At 39.5% G+C, this 22,311-nt stretch overlaps 1 protein-coding gene across 1 annotated transcript in view; it reads right to left on the reverse strand.

The window, feature by feature from the left end:
- Positions 1 to 3,247: 3,247 nt before the first annotated feature.
- Positions 3,248 to 22,311, reverse strand: part of LOC136851305 (uncharacterized) — a 387,719-nt gene continuing 368,655 nt past the window's right edge. Inside the window, exon 4 of the mRNA XM_067125303.1 lies at positions 3,248 to 3,628. Within this exon, the coding sequence (XP_066981404.1) occupies positions 3,506 to 3,628 (123 nt within the window). The 3' untranslated portion in view covers positions 3,248 to 3,505. The remainder of the gene's footprint in view (positions 3,629 to 22,311) is intronic.

The raw sequence follows: 22,311 nt of genomic DNA on the forward strand, positions 1-22,311 counted from the left end.
GAAGCAAATATCACAGGATAGCTAGGCAACCTTAGCTTTCACGAATTCATGGGTTGACAGAAGTTACAAACCAACTTGACAATACAATATAAAAAATGAATAATGGTAAATGAAAACCTCAACAGATAAATTAAAAAAATAAGAAAATATGAATCTACAAAACAGTGTTTGTTACATTACTTCTGTACTGCAGTACAGACCAAAACAGACTTTCCAAACTCAGAAATATAATTTAATACTTGCAAAACCATTACAGAAAAGGAGTGAAGAAAGAGTGATAATGCAATAAATTAATGATAAAATTGCAGAACCGAGAAACATTTGGAGACAATCCTGGGAGTTACAAATTTCAGTTACACTGGAAAGAAGAATCCTAGGGATTAACGAACTGTTTTGAGGATAAGAAAATCAAGACGCTCAAGGTTCACAAAAAAAAAGAAGTAAACTGGGTATGCAAACATAACACAGCTGACGTTTGTGCAGCAGACATCGTACCTTTCCTCTGAGGATTCATGTTTGAAACTGTATGATTAATGGGGTTGTGACAAAACAATTAGTGAAATACCCATCACAACTACAAGTGTGTCTAACCATTCTCTTTTTCAGGCACCAGATCCCTGAGAAATCTGCCATATATCGGTTCTCAAATCACAAAAATGCTGAAAATTAGGTTTCCTTAAAATGACTTCACCTCAATCATTTTTACATGAACACTGCACCCACATTACCTCATAAGTGCAACTGACTTCATGCCTCTTCAGTTGCCATATTTAGAGAAGTCTACTTGTACTCACCTACTCTTTTGAGCTTAGGTTTTAGCTCACTTTTCTAGGCCTGAAGTAGCAAAAGGGATTTAATTACAGGAGCTACTGTGAAGGCCAAAAAAACAAACATCAATCTTAGTCTAACTATGAGGCAGCAAAACTCGCTATTGAACAGGAATGTTCAGTAAAGCTGCATCTGAACTGGTTGGTTAACTGAAAAACACCCAGATATGTCACTAACAAAGTTGCATCTCGTTTCTGACTCAGCTACTAAAGCATGAAAGACTGCTGGTTACTGATTTCTTTCCTTCATACTCTGTGAATGCTACATCTCCTGACATCTATGGAATCAAGGGTGCATTAGAAGAGAGTTAATAGAAATGGAAAACTGAGAAATTAAACAAAATTCATGTTTCAAGGGTTTACTGAAAGCACTTGGATCTGAAGTTCATTGTTCTATACTGGCTGTTGATATCAAAGATCTGATTTGTGAGGGCCAATCTATGAAATTTCAGATAAAAGTTGTGCTTTGTTTTTGGTCACTCTAAAATTTCTGGGAATGAAAAAGTAGATGCTTTAGCCATGGAGGCAGCAGAACTCTGAGAGGTCTGCTCCAAGGAATCCTCTAATACCCTTAGTACCACTACATCAATAAAATTCCTCTATATAGCGGTTAAAAGATGGAGGATGAAATTTATATTGGGTGGTTTGCTGTATGAGTACAAAGGCTACATTTGTTAAAAATCTTGCTACATTCCTTTCTGCATATATACAAAAGATATAAGAATGACATTTCTCTTCAGCTAAGAACTGTACATAATCAAGTCCTTAAAGTTGTTTAATGGAGACCCAAAAAACTAGTCCCAAGTTCAAGATGTGGAAAAGGATTACTGTATAGTATACATTAGCAGTCAAAAATCATCTAGAAAGTATTATTATTGCACATACAGTACAACTGTTAATAGTGTGAAGTGTTCTTACTAGAAAAGTTGTGCACATAATGTACTACAGTAGAATGGAATTAGCCTACCTGTTGACAATGGTTTCTTTGCAATGATGCATGAATATTGCAAGGAATAACTTTTTTAAAATTTAAATAATAGTAAAGCGCAGGCCATTCAACTCCCATTGGGGTATCACTCGCAGATTTCCCTGCATGGCACACTGTAGGTGGTGAAGGTCCTTTATAGCATCCCTATGTAACCAGCAGCACTGCTTTCAGCCTTTTACTTTTCATCAATTCTCTTTGGTCTCTTCCTACTTGACAGTCCAACTTTTGTAATTTTACTTTACTCTAATTTTGAACTCTAACAAATCTTAGGTAAGTGCTGTAAGTCTAGAAAGGAAGCTCAGTGCTCTCATAAAGCTAAAATACTAAAGAAATAATCCACCCAATCCAAAGAGGAGCTTTATAATGAAAGTATTGAAAACTTAAATTTAATTATCTTCAAAATCTCATATGCAGTCTATAAAAGCTGCAGTGATGCTTAGTGCTGTATATATTTTCAGGAGGCTTAATACAGTGAGTTTTCTTGAACTTGTAAAGTTTTGCCACCAATATCTTTTATTATATGCACCATTTAATATATCACTGAAAAGTCTGGTGATTTCTCAGACTGTAATGTATACATATAGTGCCTTGAGATATATTTATATAATATAATAGGGTTCAAGAAACTTGAATGCCTATGTGGAACACAAATTAAAAATTATCTATAAATTTATATAAAGTGCTTAGTGAAAAATATGTATACAGTGAAACTTAGGCAACAGAGAGTCATGAAATGACTGTCTGTACGCAGCCTCCAGTAAGGAAATTTACATTTAGAACTGTCTCTTTGTACAGCCAACATCCTTTATCTCTTTAAGAGGAAGGACTCTCATATGCTAGGAAGGGCTGTTCACTAACATTTTTGAAATGTTAAAGTGGCCAAGCTTGGCTCCCTCTTCACCAGAAATAAAGGACTGAGTCAAGCTTAAAGAAGATACCGAATATCTGCAATGAATACTGACCTTGGCTCCCTCTTCATCAGAAATAAAGGACTGGGTCACACGTAAAGAAGATACCAAATATCTGCAATGAATACTGACCTTCATGGTCCTCTAAGAGAGCCATTTGCTTTCAGTTACTGCAGGGATCACCAGCTGGTTGACAAAAAAGAAATCTCCATAAGATCACTATTTACCATCCCTATTTACGGATGCTCTACAGCTCTCCATTTAATTTACTGCAAAAAAGGTAATAAGAAAAATGGTCAACTGAAGTCAACAATACTCAGTAAAACACAGTTAAAAAAAATAAAAGCAAAGAAACAAGGAAAAGATCCCAAATAAACCAATACATCTTATTTACCTGGAAATTCTTTGTCTAGCATGAGCATGCTAAAATTCCCAAGTGCTGTTTGATTACTCGTATACACGTCCTGAAAAAGAAATCTTTTGGTAGGTGAAGGTATTTTGGGTATATAAAACATTTAGGAAGCTTCACTTGATACATATATAGTTTTAATATCCCAGCTACATAAAATTTACATTCACATTTCATTAACCTACAACATATTTTCTTGTGTTCAGCAAAAAATAGCACTAGAGCAGATAACAGAGACATGTACTTGATGCAACCCATTGTACTGCCGTCACTATGATAATTTTCCACTAAGAAGTACTTACTCACAGTATTAATGTTTATACCACAAAATCAATCTCCCTTTCTTCTGGTTTTCATAATTTTGAAGTATTATTTAGTGGGAGCCAGCGTTTGCCTCGAGCTCGTGCCTTTGTTCAGCTTTCTTCTCTGCTTCCATTTCCTTCAACTTTCCTGCATAGTACCTCTGTTTATACTCTTCCAGCCCAGTTTTATCAACCTGTAGATAATTAAAATCTGTTAGTATGAAGCACGAAAGGTCCTGATTGCCATTTCCTAAATGTTATTGGCATTAAAATCAAACACAAACAATTTCATAACATACAATCCAATGTTTCACATATGATTTTACTGCAAGTGCACTCCCATACGATAGAATCATCTGTGATATCCCTTGTATGGTGTGCTATAGATGATACAATAGGGTCCTTCCAGCATTCTTTTGGACCCCGCTGTATTACTTTTGCTTTTCATCCGCTTCTTTTGGCACCCCATTGGCCACTCAACTGGCTAACTGACTTTGCTGATTTTATCTTGCTCCTAGTTTACCTCTATTTAATAAAAATCCTTCAGAGAACCCCTGTATGTCTAGAAACACGAACAGGTGATATATGGTACCTCCAATTGAAAGTAAAAGATGACCAATACAGTGTTTTCACTGCACCTCTGTAGTAATTGTGCTACTGTTTTTTGCAAGCAGACAAGTTAAAAAATGTCCCATCATTTGTATGACTAAACTTCTAATAAGTTTAGAACAAATAATGACTAGGTACAGTACATGTAAACAGAAAAGTTACAAAAAAGTAGTGTTTAAGAAATGACATACCAACCCAAGATTGGGAAATGAAATTCAGATTATAATACTGTATGATAATTTTCATGATAAAATTAAACATATAGATACTTACCTACGTTAAAGTTAGCTTATATCTTTGTGCCATTAGGAGCGACTGGCATACAAAAAACAAAAAATATTGCTTGGCTAACCTGCTAGGACTGTCTCTGTAATCACCTGTTTCCCACCAGGTGGTGCTGGAATGTTTACGTTCTTGTCAGAATTCTTCATGACCACCCACTAACATGGGGAGGCTGGGTGGGTTTCCGCTTTAACAGTAGGTAAGTTAATTTTATCATGAAAAGTACCATTAAGTATTTGGAATGAATCTTACCTACTGTTAAAGTTAGCTGACTACCACTCTTATACACCAATGTGTACCTTCATGCTCCCAAATTTCAATAGCAGGATTTCCTAACAACTAACGATAAGATTGACAGCAAGATTACTGCATCATATTTGGTTCAGGAGAAGGTGTCCACACTGCAACTATAGGACTTTATACTTCATTCTAAATCTGAACATTTTTCAAATAATATGAGTCAACAACAGTTACATCTCCCTTGAGTTGCATGACAACGTAAAATAAGTCTAATCCTTCGGGCCAGCCCTAGGAGAGCTGTTAATCAGCTCAGTGGTCTGGTAAAACTAAGGTAAACTTTTTTTTTCTAGCGAAAGGTTTTAAAGGAAACAGTACTGTAAGCCATGAAGATTATTTAAAAAAAAAATGATAAAAGCTCAGGAATCAACTCTGTATGCACTGACTTAAGCGTTATTGGACATAGGAGTGTTTGGTCTCCTAACACCACAGATAAATACTTAACTCCTCCTCTTAAAGGTAAACACTTAAGAGTTCTAACTGGATATAAGACAGCTACTTTTCCTTGCCTACCAAAAGCAATTAAATTACACTATCACAAATCTGGGAAGGGCTTTTGACTTAATCTTTTCTACAATGAAAGAAAAGAGAGAGGTTACCACTAGAACAAAGCCTACATACATGAAAAGGCTTGAAGCTCACTAATATAGACACTTAAAGAGTTCTAAATGGACATAAGACAGCCACTTCAGCATTGCCTACCAAAGCATTTAAATTAGGCACTGTCACAAATCTGAGAAGGGCTTCCACTTCTATATCGTTTCTTCTAAGCAATGAGAAAAGAGTGAGGTTGCCACTAGAACAAAGTCCACATACAAGAAAGGGCTTGAAGCTCACTAACATACTTTGCCACAGCAAGAGCTAAAAGATAGGTGTCTTCAAAGTTTTTAAGTGATGCCTTATCAAAAGGCTCAAACTGAGATTATGTTCCAATCTGGCGGACCACGTCTACATTTCATTGTAAACCATGATAGGAAGATTGAAATTTCCAGCACAAAAAACAGAAAACTTCTTCAAACTTTACATCATGAGCGATATTCCAGTCAGCATGATGCAGAACTAAATGCAATGTAAAGCGGTATCCTTTGATTGCTGTGACAGAAAACTGCTTTGTGTACCTGAGATACTGGCAAGACTGGCTATCTAGTAGACTGGTGCTGGATATCATTGGACAAACACCAAGATCAATAAACTGACCACTGTTATTGGTACACAAGACGAACAGTGGAGGTCCTTCTAGACTTAAGGATTGCTAGAAATGCCCTTAGCTCATAACACAATGACAACCCTCACGTTCAGATGAAGCATGTGGAGGTTTGATGGAATCTTCTCAAATAAGACTGTCTGAAAAGATCTTTCCTGAGTGGAAGAAGACGAGGAACATCTACCACCAGGAAAGGAAGCTAGGGGAACCATTCCCTTTGGGGCCACCAATGAGATATCAAAATCATCCTTGTATTCTGCAAAGCTCGTAAGTTGCTAAGTATTTCCTCAAAACAGAAAACAGAGGAAATGCATAAAGGTCTCGATTCGACCATTCTGAAGGAAGGTATATATGCCTATGCCTGAGGATCCTGGCATGGAGGGCAGTAAACTGGGAGAGTAGTGTTTTGGGTAGTTGTGAACAGACTGGTGTTTGGGTCTCCCCAGAGGTTCCACAACTGGCAAACCAGAGGAAGAGGAGACTATCTGACAAAATACCTTGCCCTTTCAGCTGAGTTGATCTTCAATAGTAATGTTTTTCCCTAGCACATCTCTTGTTGTCCTAAGTAAGAATCAAGAAGTTGAATTGTCGGAAAAGACTGCGATCGTATTGTCTCTGACTAGATGTCCTGCTTGCGTAAGACCATTCAGAACTACCAAAAGCTGTAGGTTGCTTACCTTCCAACTCTGACATCAAATGTTTCCCAGAATGGCCCCCAATCTGCCTCTGAGACATCAAGAGGTAGAAAATTGTCTATCTGTCTCTCTGTTGGAAAAACCCTGAAAAAGAAGGCTAATCTTCATCTCCAGATAAACAACTGACTGGATTGGAAAACCATAGATTAGTCAATATTGAACAAAATGCCCAGCTCTGAGGTTAGACATAAAACATAATTCTTCACCCTCAAGATCATCAGAAACAAATTGGTGAGAACAAACCAGCTGTCCAAAAAATGTGAGAAGTACTATGACACCATGCAGATGAATCCATCCTACTAAAAACTCCAACACACAGGAGAATACTTTCCTTTGACTGAAGGTGTACCAGGAAGTGGAGGTACGTGTCCTACATGTTGACAGAAAACATCCTTTGCCTTCGAAAGGCAGCCAGGACCACACTGCATTACTCATCACAAAGGAGTAACATGAATAAACTGGTTGAGACTAGAAATGCCTATGGCTCGATGGCCTCGTTGCATAACAACTGTCTAATCTACCCCTCTGAACTCTGAACTTCTCTGTGTGAAGAATGTGGGGAGAAGGATATCAGAAGTTGATTGGGGTAAAAATATAACAAGAGGTACGAAGTATCCTTTCCTGAGAACCATCACTACCAAAGGTTCTTCCTGATGCTTTGCCAGACACTTCTGAAACTCTGCAACCAGCCTTCTGAGGAGCCACACAGCCTACTTGAACTGGAAGTTCAAAACATCAGTTATGGATACATGTAATTTTTTCACTTAGAATGTGGGCCAGATCACTACTGAAGTAAAACTCGAGAGTGGTTTGGGAAATTCTACATGGAACTTACATGCAAAAAAGGCTGTAGGGGCAAGACCCTAGAGGGAAGACTTCAAAGGTAGCGCTAAGAATTTTCTAATCTCCTGATCCGAGACATCTTAGGTGATGGCCTTAAACACTTAGCAGTTAGGGAGACAATGATGGGACACTGTCAACAACAGCTACTAATGGCTGAGCAGTGCTACTTTATCTATGATTTGTACACAACTGTTTCTGTTACTTTACAACTTAGTTGTAAAAGGCATATGGCATCCCTCCCATTAGCATCGGAAGAAGGTCCATCAGGGAGAGGTTACAACTCTGACACATCATCACGAAACTGTCTCTTTAGGGCTAATATTTATAACTACAGTACTGTATTGCCATCATCATTATCTCTTATATGTATTTACATATGTACAGGTACATATATACATACTTATCTACATATGCATGCATAAACATTACACATACAGTATATATGCACATAGGTATTGTATATACATATATATATAATATAATCACATATGTATTTTTCTTGCAGTGATCAAGCTATAGTGCTATGAACGAAATACTGAATTCAAAGGTACTTCTGACTCACAATTAGGCCTAAGCACCTTACCTATTAGAGGACTCTTTGCTTCCTTTGTCCAAGAACTTGAAACTTGCAAGTTGAACAGAGAAGGTGAAAAAGCTTATATTGTATGTAAGTCCTAACCTAGCTTTAAGCAGCTTCAAAAACTGGAAACAGATGCAGTACCATCTGAGAACTAGCATTAAAGGATATGTACACTTCTGAGATCATCTCTGTTATTTAGATTAAGCCAGAAACATGCTGGCACATCGCCTAGGTTGACTGGTTCCTAAGAGCTCACTCTACAAACACAGTTGCGAGTACTATACTCTGCTCGTGTTAGGTGCAGAGCTATTTAACACTAAACAGTTTCCTAGCTTTCTCTTTCGAATGTTCATCCAATTCCCGAAGGTTCTACCTTACCATAATCAGTGTTAACTTCTTACTTGTTTTAACAGGAGCCGAGGTAGAGATCTAAAGACCGCCAGTTAACGGATTCACCTTCAGCAAGAGGAAGTGAAAACAGAACAATGCGAGCTATGCACCACTTAAATACTAAACGAGAAACAACCAAATCACAGTTGAAACCCTCAACGTCTAAACGGAGGAACTGAGATGGAGGGAATGGCAATCTACAGATTGCTGGTGAGGTGAAAAATACAGAAGTGACATACCACAGAATGTCAGTACTGACATCATGGAATGCGGGTAGTAAGAACCGGACAGAGTGCATGGATGCTGGATATCTGGGTGGATGGATGCATGATATTTAGGGCAAAAGCCCAGGCACTGGGGCCAAGAAGGCCATTCAGCGCCGTAATGAAGAGAAAATAAATTATGTTATGGTAAATGAATTTATGAATTGGTGAAGGAAATTATTAATAAATAAAATGAAGTGATGTGACCAATAAATAAAGATATGAAGTTTAATGATGTGATATATACATAATAAAAAATTTAATGTCATTAAAATTCTGATATGTAATAAATATACAGTATTGGGAAAAAATTAAATATAATTAAAAGTTTGTATACACTTTAAAAAAGAGATGATAGCAGAAATATCTGTTTATCTCCAAAATATCAGAGAGAGGGATTTACCTCTGGAACATATCTTCCTCTTTGGTTAAATATTCTGGGGCAGAACACCAGAATGTGCTCCAATGTTAGTGTCTCAGTCACAGTAAGCACACTCTGGAGGGCTGCTTCCTTCTAAAATAAACTGATGGGTTAAACGAGTGTGCCCAATCCTTAATCTGGTTAAAATAACCTCTGTTTGTCTGTCAAGCTGGATGACGAAGACCATGGCAGTATACTATCTCTAATATTTCTATATTTTTTATTATTGGCAAGAGGAGAAGTCCACCTGTCTTGCCATTTACTTACAACATAAGATCTAATAGGACCTTTTAGGTCTGTATGAGGCACTTTTCTGAAAGAAATTTGTGGTAAAATACTAGCAGCTTTCGCTTCCCTGTCTGCCATCTTGTTTCTGCAAATCCCCACGTGAGAAGGGACCCAACAGAAAGAGACTGATTTACGCTGATAACAGATACGAAAAAGCTGCTCCTGAACTTTCTGAATTAATGAATGAAAGCTATTAAATTTAATAGCTTCTAAAGTGCTTCTAGAGTCTGAGAGTAGACAAAAAATTAGAGTCACTACTTTGAAAAACTAAATCTATGGCAGAGACTACGGCTGTTAATTTGCAGTATATATGATGCAGAGTCAGGTAATTTAGCTGTGTATGCTGTATCACCAAGATAACAGCGCAACTAACACCACTATCTGACTTTTGATCCATCTGTATAGATCTTTTGTAAAATTAGCATAACGTCGCGGTTTCAAGAATTTTCCCCCAATATCTTCTTCAGCTTGTCGTTTTTGTTAAACACTTTACATACCAATGCTTCTGAATAAGCCATGGAGGATTTACAGGATATTCTGCTTCCAGAACTTTCTGGGATTTAAGATAATTATTCCTAACATCCTCATTCAGTTGAATTTGGAATGGTTTAGAAGCTCTTGTACAAAAAAACTTCAAGAGTCTGTTTCCTTTATTACTTGAAAGGAGGGATTTTTGGGAAAACTTCATTCTAGCCACATATCGCAACCCTAGCTCTTGCCTTCTTAGATCAAGGGGAAAATGGTCTGTATCAATGTATATACTTTCAACAGGGGAAGTTCTAAAAGCCCCTGAACATATTCTCAACCTCTGTTGTATACAACATCCAGTTCCTTTAGCTTGGTTTTACAAGCTGAGGAATTTAAATTTGACAGTCATAGTCTAGCTTAGATCGACAGAGAATCATATAGCCTCAGAAGGGATTTCTTATCAGGCCCCCAATTAAATCTAGAAACAACCTTTAAAATATTCAAAGACTGTTTAACATTCATCTTTAGGGCATTTATGTGGCTGGCCCATGTTAATTTATGGTCTATAGTCATCCCCAGAAATTTTACTCCATTTTTATAGGGAATGATAGACCCTCTCAGACTTAGTGTGGAAACCTCTTCCCAACACCGGCGCCAGGTCAATCTTACTGCAACTGTTTTGGAAGAGGAGAATTTAAAACCACTCTCATCAGCCCACTTAGTAATAGCATTAATAGACCTTTGCAAATGTTTACATACAGACAAGGAATCATATCTTGTGCAGTATATTGCAAGGTCATCGACACAAAGCGAGCATTTAACAGGGGCGAGATTTTTTTTACCACACTATTTATTGCCACTGAAAAGAGTGTTACACTTAAAATGCTTCCTTAGGAATGCCTTCCTCCTGCATAAAAGGCTGGGAGAGGGAGTTTCCCACTCTCACCTTAAAAAGTCTTTCTGTTAAAAAGGAATACTGTATATAAACCTGATCATTCTTCCACATATGCCCATCTTGTGCAATTGTTCTATGATGCCAATTCTACAGGTAGTGTCATATGCTTTCTCTAAGTCAAGAAATATGCCAATGGTATGACACTGTTTGGGGAGTCCTTGCTGGATTTGGTTGGTCAGCCTCAGCAAGGGATCATGGGTGGAGCTGTTTTTCCTGAAAGCAAATTGAAATGGTGATATTAATCCTTTGGTTTCCAGGTGCCAAACTAGTCTGGTATTTATCATTTTCTCCATCAGCTACACACAGCTGGTAAGAGTTATTGGTCTATAGCTGGTGGCTTGGGAAGCATCTTTATTAGGCTTTTTAAGAGAACAATTATGGATATTTTCCAGTCCTTTGGGTAAAATTCTGTTTCCTATATTTTGTTTATGATCTTGACTAAATATTTTTTGGCTTCATCTGGGAGGTGTGTGTAAGACTATACGATTGTATCCCCTCACCTGGGAGCTGTGGATTCACTTGGGGGAGAAAGTGTCTCACGAAATTCTCTTAGGGAAAATTTGTAGTTGTATGGTTCAGATTTTCCTAATCAAATTTCTCAGAGTCATTTCAGAATTCCTAATTCTTGAAATTCTGAGAATAATTGTTAGCTGGAAACTAGAAAAGTGTTTTCCTAGTTCATAGGCAACTTCAGTGGGCTCTGTGATTAGAGTGTCATTTATTTTAATGAGGGTAATGGGTGACGAACAAATTTTCCACTAGTTTCCTTTATTTTGCACCACACCACTTTAGTGGGGTCTGAGTTTATTCCATTAATATAGTAAAGCCAACATTCTCGGCTTTCTTATAAAGCGCACGCTGCTTGGCTAAAGCATGTTTGTAGATTAATTTAGACTGAGGGGAACCACGTTTTGTAACGTCTGTAGCACTTCCTAGTCACTTTCCTCTGAATACCACGCCTTATTCCACCAGGAACTGCAGGTCTGGCGAGGTTTGCCTTTGTTTTTGGGAATCGAGTCTTCAGCACTCTTTCAAAGTAGATTAAATAAAGTAATCTTAGGCATCTAGATGAGAAATGAAAGGACTAAACTCCCTATCTAGATTGGCACTCTACTGAATTTATCCCAGTCTGTATCCTCTACCTTCCACTTAGGTAAACCTTCAGATGGAGCATTTAGAGCATATTTCAAATGGATCACGCAGTGATCACTTCCATTTAAGTCTTCATTAACAGACCAATTAAAATCAAGGTGGATACTTGTTGAAGAAATACTAAGGTCTAGTGCAGAGAAATGATGACAGTATCATGAATGTTGTGGAAAGTCACTGACCCATCATTATATAGGGTAACATCATTCCTGTCAATAAAGTCTTCGATTAATTTCCCTTTACTGTATAACAACCAACTTCCCCAAAGGGGGTTGTGGGCATTAAAATCACCTAGGAGAAGTAAAGGAGCTGGAAGTTGGTTAATTAAGGACTGAATATCTCCAATGTTAAAAGCAAGGTCTGGTGGAAGGTATAAGGAGCAGATTGTTACCCTCTTTTTCAAAATGACTGAAATAGCAACAGCTTGTAGAGTTGTTTTGTGGAGTGCTGTAGAGATTTATTAATAATAATTGCAGCAACTCCATGGGCATGATCACCAACTGGGGGATATGATTTAAATAGTGAATAATTTAGTCCAGGATTATAAGGAGAGTTGCCTAACATTGTTTCCTGCAGGCATATAATCCCTGGATTGAATTCATGCATTAAAACTTTAAGGTCTTCTGTACGGGATCTGAGACCTTTACAGTTCCACTGAAGGATATCGAGCATGAATGCTAGGGTGGTAAAATGTGCTACTTCCCACTCCTTGGAGGGAAAGTACTGTTCCTAGGGTGGAGTGGGAAATTCTCCTTTAAAAGAAATTTTCTTAATCCCTTTCCATCTGAACTGGAGTTCAGGGTCTTTGGTTGACCTTAAAATTTTTTATTATGGTCTTGATGTTCAGAATTTCTACTGTGATTCTGTGCATCACTAATCTTATTTGTCTTGGGGCAGCAAGACTGAATTGAACTCAGATGTTTTTGTTCTGAATCTACTTTTGGAACCACCTTTCTAGGAGGAGAGATCATCTTCCAAAACACTGAACCCATTTGAAGTTTTTATTGCAAAGCTATCATTATTTGAGGAAGTATTTCTTGTGCGCTTCTTGGTAGTTGTAATTGTAGCTCTGTTATTATTTTTGTTTGTGGCTGTGACGATTGATGGCTCTGAACTAGCTCTCTCTAACTGGAATTGCTCCTTTAGCTTATTTTTGTTTGAAGTATTTTTAAAACATCTTCCTGAATTATTAGTTGATTTTGGAGGTGGATTGGCAGCTACTGAGGTGGCATTTGTATCGACTTTGGAAGATATATTTTCTGTGCTTTTGGAAGTACAATTTTTGGTATTGGACTCCAAAGCACTTGCTGACAAAAGTTTCTGACCAGTTTGGAGATTTTAATTATTATTCACAGTCCGAGGAATAGCGGGTTTGCGATATCTACTATCAGATGCAGTTATTGGTGGCCTTACATTGCTGGAATTTTTCATAAGTTTTATTACAGAAGCATAAGTAGAGTTGGCACTTTTGTTTGCCCCCATTACCATGCGCTTGGCTTCACTAATGCTGGTATGTTCATTATCAGCCACTGCCAACACTACTTGTTCAAATCTATATCTGGGGCAACTCCTAGAATTTGGAGTGTGGTCACCCTCACATAGAAAACAGTATCGGGCTGCTTCGCACTCATCAAAATCATCGTGCTCTGCAGAGCACACGGAACATCTTTTATTGTTATCACAAGTTTTGAATGTGGCCATATTCAAAGCATTTGTGACACTGGGATTTCTTTTATATTTTTAACCAGCATCCTCTCATGGCCAACAATGATGGTATCAGGTAGGTAATTGGAGAACGTTAAAAGGATAGCTGCATCCCCTCCCAGTTTTTTTACATGAGATACACAAGGATGACATCGATGGAGAATCTCCTCCTCTTTAAAAACATGCAAGTCTTTTGAGTAAACTACCCCTTTCAGTGTGTTAAAGAATCTGTGAGATGAAATACATTCAATATTACCACTTTCAAGAGGTTTAAAATTAAATAGGAAAATTGCTTGAGTCTCATTGCCAGCTTTTATGAGAAGGTTCTTTCCACAGTGTTTTAAATTTCCAATGGGAATAGAACCAACCTTGCTCTCAATACATTCAGTGGCTTTTATTAAGTTTTCCCTCCCTCCTTGTAGATAGCAACATGCCATAAAGGGGGATTAAGAGCTCTGGTACATGGGGCTGGTCCATGTTCTTCAGTCTTAAGAATAAAATCAAATGGCTCATCATTTAAGTTTTTTTCTGAAAACACTTTCGTGCTGAGAACTGAGTCATTTAAAAAGTGGCCATGGAGTCTGTTGTGCCTCACTAACTTCCAAGGAAGAGGAAAATTTAACAAAAGCAGAAAATGAATGCTTATCTTTTTCTAGAATTAATTTAATTCTTTCCAATGCCAAATTATTTCACTACAATATATAAACATTAATAATCTAATGACAAGCCCACATTAGTGCAATAGAGGACTATTATTTGAATCAAATCCACAAGATTTACTAACAACCTGGTGTCTCAGTGTTTGGTTCTGTCTGACAGCTAAGCTTGTATCCAAGTTCATGCCAGAAGTCATTGTTGCCAGTGCCGGTAAGTTGTAGGATCCAGGGGAGGGGAAACTAATAGCCAAATCCATAAATTTAAGCCAGTCCGCATGCAAAGTCCAAAAAGTGCACACCGGACACCCAAGAACCCCTGCACAGACCCCGACAGCACATCAAAAAGGGAAAACCAGGCAGCTTCAACTGCCCAGCTTCCCCACCCCACCACACTGCCAAAGCCCAAGAAGAGACCCAAAGATGTCAATCATGCATACATCAGACCACCACACATAAACCGGCTCATCCATCCACCCAAAACTGCCTGGTTATATCAAGAAAGTATCGTGGATCAGTCAGGTATTCGCATTCTCCACCAATGGCACAAGTGAGAGTTGACTTCCAACAGTCCACCCCATACCCACCCTTTCGGGACAGCACCAATACCCTTGCAGTGGCCCAGGTATAAGCCAATCCACAGGCTGGAAGTTCTGCCTCCACTAATGGGGATCGACTCCCCACTCCAAAAACCAGCTCCCCCTGGATTCTGATGGGCTGGTTCCCGGAGATGGTTCCACCCTCAAGATAGCAATGGGAAAAATCCCATCACTGTCTCTTAGGTCCAAACCATATTGGGTGGCGACTCAACCACCACAACTCCCACAATTAGCTTTGAATGCGAACCCCTTCCAAAAAACTATCCATTCTCAGACTTACCTAAGCAGTAAAATTTTGCGAATGTGGAAATGTCCACGCCATTTAAACCAAAAACTACGTAGGATGCTTCGTCAGGACCCGGGCCCAAAGTGTAGGGTCCCTTAGCCCCTCACCTTGTCAAGGCATCCTACTCGAGGGGGAATATCTGGGTGGGGAAGATAGAGGATTCTAGCATGGCGTCACCATGTAACTGTGACAAAAGTTGGTGTCCATCTGCATGGGTGGGGAAGGTAAAGGGATCTTGCATGACTCACCATGTAACCATGACGACAGTCAGTGCCGTCTGCACAATGCTTGAGGTGATTACCGAGAAGCGAGAGCTGTTCTATCACCAGGCTAACTCACTCTTATAAGTAAGCGGCGGAAGAGGAATAGCTGCTATTACGAGAAGGAATAATTGTCACAAGGTGACGAATATGAGGTGAACCAGGGGAAAACTGAGTAAGAGGGGGAGGGTTATCGTCCACTCGAACGATGATACCGGGTGAGCAAATGATAACAGAAGAACTGACGTGTGGCTCAGAACTACAGTACTGAGGCAAACGTAATATGTTTGTATTGCTAAATAACTCCACCAGCTCACACACATCACTATCACTCTCCCCAAAACAGACAACACATGAGCCAGGGAACGTGAGTGCCAAACTACTCATCCAGAGAATGCGTTGAACCCAAACCGGAGAGATGGTTGAGAGAGGTGGCATAGGGCACAGACCTTGATTCCAAGACACGCCATTGTTCCCTGTCTGTGGAGAAGACCAACGGACCCAGAGCAGTCCAGAGGGCGGGCTACAGACAGACTCCAAGGCTCTGACACCCAGAGTCAACCTGAGATTCGAGGTATTCATCACCCTGTTGATTACCTGATGAATCAAGCAAAATGGAGGGAAGGCATAAGCTACTAGATTGTCTCATGGGTGTTGGAAGGTGTACTCCATAGCAGCCCATGGGTCCACCACTAGTGAGCAGAACACAGGAAGTTTCCTGTTATGTTGGGTGGCAACCAGATCGATACTCGGAGCTCCCCAAAGCTCAAAAAACCTCTCTGTAATGCCTGGGTGTAGAGAACATTCTATCCCTATCACCTGACTCTGGTGATTGAGCTTGTCTGGTACTACGTTCCGAGTACCCAGAATGTACCTAGCAGACAGCTCTATCAAGTGAGCTACTGCCCACTCATGCACCTGCAACACCAACCTGTGAAGCTGGATGGACACCAGTCCTTGCTTGTTGAAGTATGTCACTACTGTGGTGTTCCTGTTCATCAACACCATGGAGTTCCCCATCACTCAATCCTGAAACTCCTGAAGAGCCAGAAATGTAGCCTTCAGTTCCAGGATGTTGATGTGGAGGTGCTTGTCATTCTAGTTCCACAAAACTGACTAACAATTTCTCAAGGTGTGCGCTGCACCCCACATTAGATGCATCTGAACGCCTGAAGCATTTCAAAGGGGAATCCCAGGTAGCACTCCTACTTGGTGTTTCCAGTTGTCTAGCCACCAACTTAAGTCTCTCCTTACTCCCTCTGAGAGAGGAATAGAAAAGAAAGGAGGGTCTCTCACCTGAGACCAGAACTCCTTCAACCTTGCTGAAGGAAGTGGAGGTGAAGCAGCCCATGAGGGACCAGCTTCTCCAAAGATGACAAGTGACCTGGAATGACCTGCCACTGCTGAGCAGGTTCTTCCTTTCGAAACAGGAACTTCTGCGTTACCTCCCTGAATTTGCTGATGTGAGTTTGAAGGGAAAACTCTCACTGCTGCTGTGTCTATCAGCATGGCCAGGTACTCTACCCTCTGCTTGGGCACGGGATCTGACTTCTTGAAATTTATCACCAAACTGAGAACATGGCAAAATTCGAGGAGATGATCTCTGTTCCAAAGCAACTGCGGCAACAAGCTTGCTGGGACTAACCAATTATCCAGATACCTCAGCAGACATTTCCCATGTGAAAGGGCCCAAGTAAAAATCAGTGAATACTCCAGTGAACCCTTGATGGTTGATAGATAGCCCGAAACAGAGTGCCTTGAACTGGAACACCATCCCCGTGGGAAAGCGGAGGTACTTCCAAGAGGACTGATGGGTGGATATTTGAAAATATGCATCCTTCACGTCCACTGAAAGCAAACTGCCTTCTCTGATGGAATCTAACACTGAGCGAATGGTTTCTATCTTGAACCGGTCTGGTGAACAAACCAGTTTACTGGAGATAGGTTGATGACCAGTCTCCAACTGCCTGTCGCCTTATCCACCAGGCACAGATGGCTGTAAAACCTAGATACTGTTCCTTCACGACTTCTGTTGCCTTTCCAAAGCACTGGATTTATCTCCCATTAAAGGGCGAGATCCTTCTGCGAGCTGGGAAAGTAAGTCTGGAATTAGACTGGATCAAAAGTAGGGGGTGGCTGATACTCAAAGGGTAGTAGATACCCTTTCCGAAGGATATCCACTAACCAGGTTTTTGCTCCATGTTGTCACATCCTCAAGAGAACCTATATCTCAGATCCCCAGGACTAGGACCTTTGGCCAGCAAATGTCTCACAGTTACGGGGACAGTGCAGTTGTCGTAGAAGAGATGATTGTCATCTGACATTAACCCCCTAGGGATGGGACATATTATATGATATCCAACAATTGTACACGAAAACTTCCTATGCATATCATATGATAATCCTTATTTCACACCATGATATTTGAAAAAATTATGCCAAAAAGCATTCAGATCACTTTAATGTATCATTAATGACTTATGGCAACTCTTATAGCAACATTCACACCTCAGCTCAGTGATACGAGGAAGAAATAGTCTCTCATGAGATTTCAAGGGGGAAGGTACTACATCCCTCCATCCCAGTACATTTCATATACTGTATATTTATTCATAAATATACTCAGGGATTGTTGCTGGTTTTAGTTCTAGTCTTTTATGATGTTATGTGAGTTGTTACTGTAATTTTTCAAATAAAGTACAAACAAGTATTAGAAAGAATATGTGTAACTCATTAAAAGGTACTACATTTCCCTACCCCAGTACATCTCGTATATTTTTGTCCATAAACATATGCAGGGATTGTTGCTGATTTTAGTTTTGATTTTTTAGGATATTATGTGAACTTCACCTATTCGTGGATTTTTCTGTGGAACGTATATACACATTATTTGTGGAAAATCTGCCTATTTGCAGTATTTTTCTTAGAGAAATATTCACTAATTACTGTATTTTCATATTTTTGTGACTAAATACATTTTTTGTGATAAAACTATTAAAATACTCGGGTATAAGCATTTTTTGAGGGGGGTATTCTGGTGTTTGAACTACCAAAATAGGCAGTTATAAGCATTTTTAGAGGGGTGTCAAGTATTCGCAGGGGGCTGTGGTACGCATCCCCTGCGAATACTGGGGGTCGACTGTATTACAAAGAACGTGTAACTCACTGAAAGTTAACACATTTCCCTATCCCAGTATATTATATATCTTGTATATTTTTGTCCATAAATATATGCAGGGATTGTAGCTGATTTTAATTTTGATTTTTTTATATTATGTGAACTGTAATTATAATTTTGCAAAGTACAAAAAAAATATTAGAAAGAACATGTATAACTTGCTAAAATTAGCAGAAATATTAACTTTTAACTTCCTGTGGCCAGTGCAAAAAATTTTTGATAGTTTATTTTTATGCCATGATCACTTGTATATCTTCGTCTTCCCATTGATGTTTTTTCTTTTCAAATTGGTAGACCTTAAAGTTTGCCTGTCATGGGGTTTAGTTAATGAATATACATTATAGGCTGGTCTATAAGGGTTAAGAACCCATGAGTGAGTCTTGTATGTCCAGTCCTTAGTGTTCTTACCATAGTTTCCAGTCTCCTTAGTATAAAGGGATATGACCAAAGATAAACTGATGATGTAATACTTCACATCTTCTGGTTTGTTTCAATGTTTTCCCAGTGGGGCTGCCAAAGATTTTTAATTTTCTGACGGACAAGATTGCTGACTTAGTAAGTGATTAGCTCACTTGCTCACGAGAACCCCAACATGAGAACGTACCCAGGAAAAATTGACTTCTTTACCTCTTCTTTTCACAAACAACAGACATTCCATAATCTCTAAAATCTTGGGTGTAAAGAGTTAAAAGATTTTAAAGATTGAAGAACACTTCTCGAGTCACAAAATATAGTAAAACTATTTTAACTGAAAATTTAAATTTCCTTTAAGGCTCTGAAACTACATGCAGTTCTGCTGTAAAAATAGATGATAATCTATCACTTCTTTCTACATCAGGAAGGACCACTCCAAAGCCAATGCCAGCACCTGATTTTGCTATCAGTGAAAATGGCAACAGAGTTAACTTGTTGGAAGGAATGGTCTAAAAAGAGCATATTTTAAAAGTAATTTGTATTTTTCTTACCATACAAACCTGAAGTTCTTTACATAAGGATTTAGCTTGCAAATGCTAGCTGGAACAGCCATTCAAACTTACTGACATGTGGGGGAAGCCCCTCCCACCTTCCAGTCTGTGATCCACTTTGTCTTTTGGCCCAGGTGCCAGAGTGAAGGGTGGCTGAGGTGGGCTGCTCATGTAAAGAACTTCATGTTAATTTAGTATGTTATGAAAAATAATAATTCTACTTTTAAAATTTGCTATTTGTCCCTACACAAATACAAACCTTCATTCTTTTCATAAGGGACTTACCCACTGGTGCGAGGAACCTGGTACTCTCTGAACAGACTGGTAGGTTTGCCCGACCTCAGGTGTTACCTTTCTGGTCTGTTTAGGTGCAGAAGGAGGGACACCACACTTTTAGCATACTGCATATATGGGGTGTAGCAATTGCTAGACTTCTGGACCATTGAGTATAGGGTTTTTATGCCATTACTCTATCAAGCTGTAAGAACCCATACTGAAGTAACGGAAAAAATAAAACTAGTAAATATAACCAGTGAACTTGCTTTATTGTTTGTGAAAAGACTGGTGCCCAGTCAGATGCTAACCTGCACTCAAGTCCATCCAGCTTGTACACAAAATGGCACACTGCCCCTGTGTTTACCAGAGAGGAAGGAAGAAAAGGAGAGAGGGAGGAGAACCATGGAAAAAGAAGAGAGGGGGGAGAACCAGTCACTCCTATCCTGTCTCCTGCCAACCAGATAGCTAGAAGAGGTGCTACCTGTCCCAAAGGGAGCTGGGCTCGCTATCCAACCCATCGAACAGCCACCACTGGTCCAAGGAGAGTGCATCAAGAGTCAATGGGCAATATTCTGCAGGTGATCAAACCTGTTAACCTCTCCTGAAAGTGATGGTTTCTTACCGAGTGCGAAAGACAGGGTGATGCCCCTACTACTATAAGCTCTAGTCTGGGCTACAATTCTCCTTCCACCCTCGAAGATACAACTCTCATGGATCAACTTACAGATCCAGGAAATGACATACTGTACTTGGAAAACTCCTTCCTTACCAGTTAATACTAACTGAAGAGTTTTCGACATACAAACCTTAGGTGTCAAGTTCCTGAAACTAAACTTAGTACAGTAGTATCTCGCATGAGTCACTACTGAAAAGTCCCTCAGTAAGGATAACAAGAGATTCAAACTGACATGACTCACAGTTCTGAATCTCATTACAAAATCTGAGACAATTCTGAACAAACATACCCTTATCCTCCCAAGTGCCATACATATGAGAGTCCAGATGACTTGCCTATACTTACACTGATGTTAGGTCTAAACAACACAGTTTCTGGGTTTGGACCTGTGTTTGACAATCCTCGAAAAGACTTGTACAGGCTACAAGTCAAACTCCTAACGGTGGTACATGACCCTCCAGGGTTTGAATCCCAAAGAGAAAAAGACTTATAGATTCTCAGGAGTATTAAAGATCCCCCTTGGAAAGGAGAGATCTACTCCTAGAATCAAACCCTGGTTGAAGGCTTACCAGCCCTTCCAAAAGCTAGGGCAGACAGAACTTTCATGGCAAAGGTAGGCAGGAAGATGATGCTACCTGCTGACCAGAATCTCTGACTACAGAGATACCTCTTCTCCAACACCAATAATTGGAGATGATTCTAGTCTTGTACACAGCCACTCATGGAATGAAAGTATCTGAGAATCCCTATGGAGAGCAAAGAGCGAAACCTCTTGTCGGGAAAGAGGCTAGAAAACATCCAGGTGTGAAGTGCTAAAACTCTCAATGCCCAGAGATACCAAATCATGAGTGGCTGGATCCAAAGTTTAACCAAAAAAGAATATATCTTAGGACCTTGAACCAAGAGCTAGCAGGTCAAGACATTACTCAGCATGGACCCATGGGAAGTACTAGATTTTGCCAGTGAAAATAAGAAATAAACCTGCTGCTGATTTCTTATTAAAAAGTGAAATGGCAATGAAGACATAAGGTTCGAGGCTGCCTTCCAGGAAAGATGGCTTTTTCCATGCTTAAACGAAAGCAAGCATGGAGAAGAAAGAAACCCCAGAGCTACCTGTTATGCTGATGGTAGCCTGGTGTAAGCTCGGAACCTGACAGTCTCGAACAACTTGTATCAAAAGGTATCTGGACCTCAACCTTAAAGTGAGACTCACCACTTTGAGCAATGGCAAGGTGTGCATCCTAACCCTCACTGGATGTGTCCGACCATGAAAGTATCCCTGAGGGAAAGAATGTAGTGGCACTCCCATGTACAGTTCTGTCATCTTGTCATAGTCTCAAACCCCTGAAAACAACTTCTTGAGACCATTAAGTTGGGAGAGGAGATGAAGTTGCCCCCAGAACCTTCCTCTACAAGGACAAAAGGGGAACCATGACACAACAGGAACTTCACGCAACCTCCGAGTTTGCTGATACAAGAATCCCATATGTTCACACTCTGGTTGGGAAAGGGGATAAAAATCTTGAAGTTCACCACTACTAAACTAAAGAAAGAAGGTTGTCCTGTGGCCATAACCACAAGTTCACCAGGACAAACCAATACTTGAATACATCCAGTATGCCTCTCATGAAAGATTGCAAGTTGACACCAACTAAAGTTTTGAATGGAAGACCTTCCTCCCAGAGAGTAAAGCTGAGGTACTTCCAAGAGGACCAATATGTGTATATCCTGTATTCGTATTTTAAAAATACCCATCTTTTTAGTCCCTCAAAAAGAGAAGTCGCTTTCCCTCAACATCTTGTGCCAATCTTCAGCAGAGCACACAGCCCTAATAAG

This window comes from Macrobrachium rosenbergii, chromosome 23 (genome assembly GCF_040412425.1).
Source record: "Macrobrachium rosenbergii isolate ZJJX-2024 chromosome 23, ASM4041242v1, whole genome shotgun sequence".
In the NCBI taxonomy this organism is placed as follows: Eukaryota; Metazoa; Arthropoda; class Malacostraca; order Decapoda; family Palaemonidae; genus Macrobrachium; species Macrobrachium rosenbergii.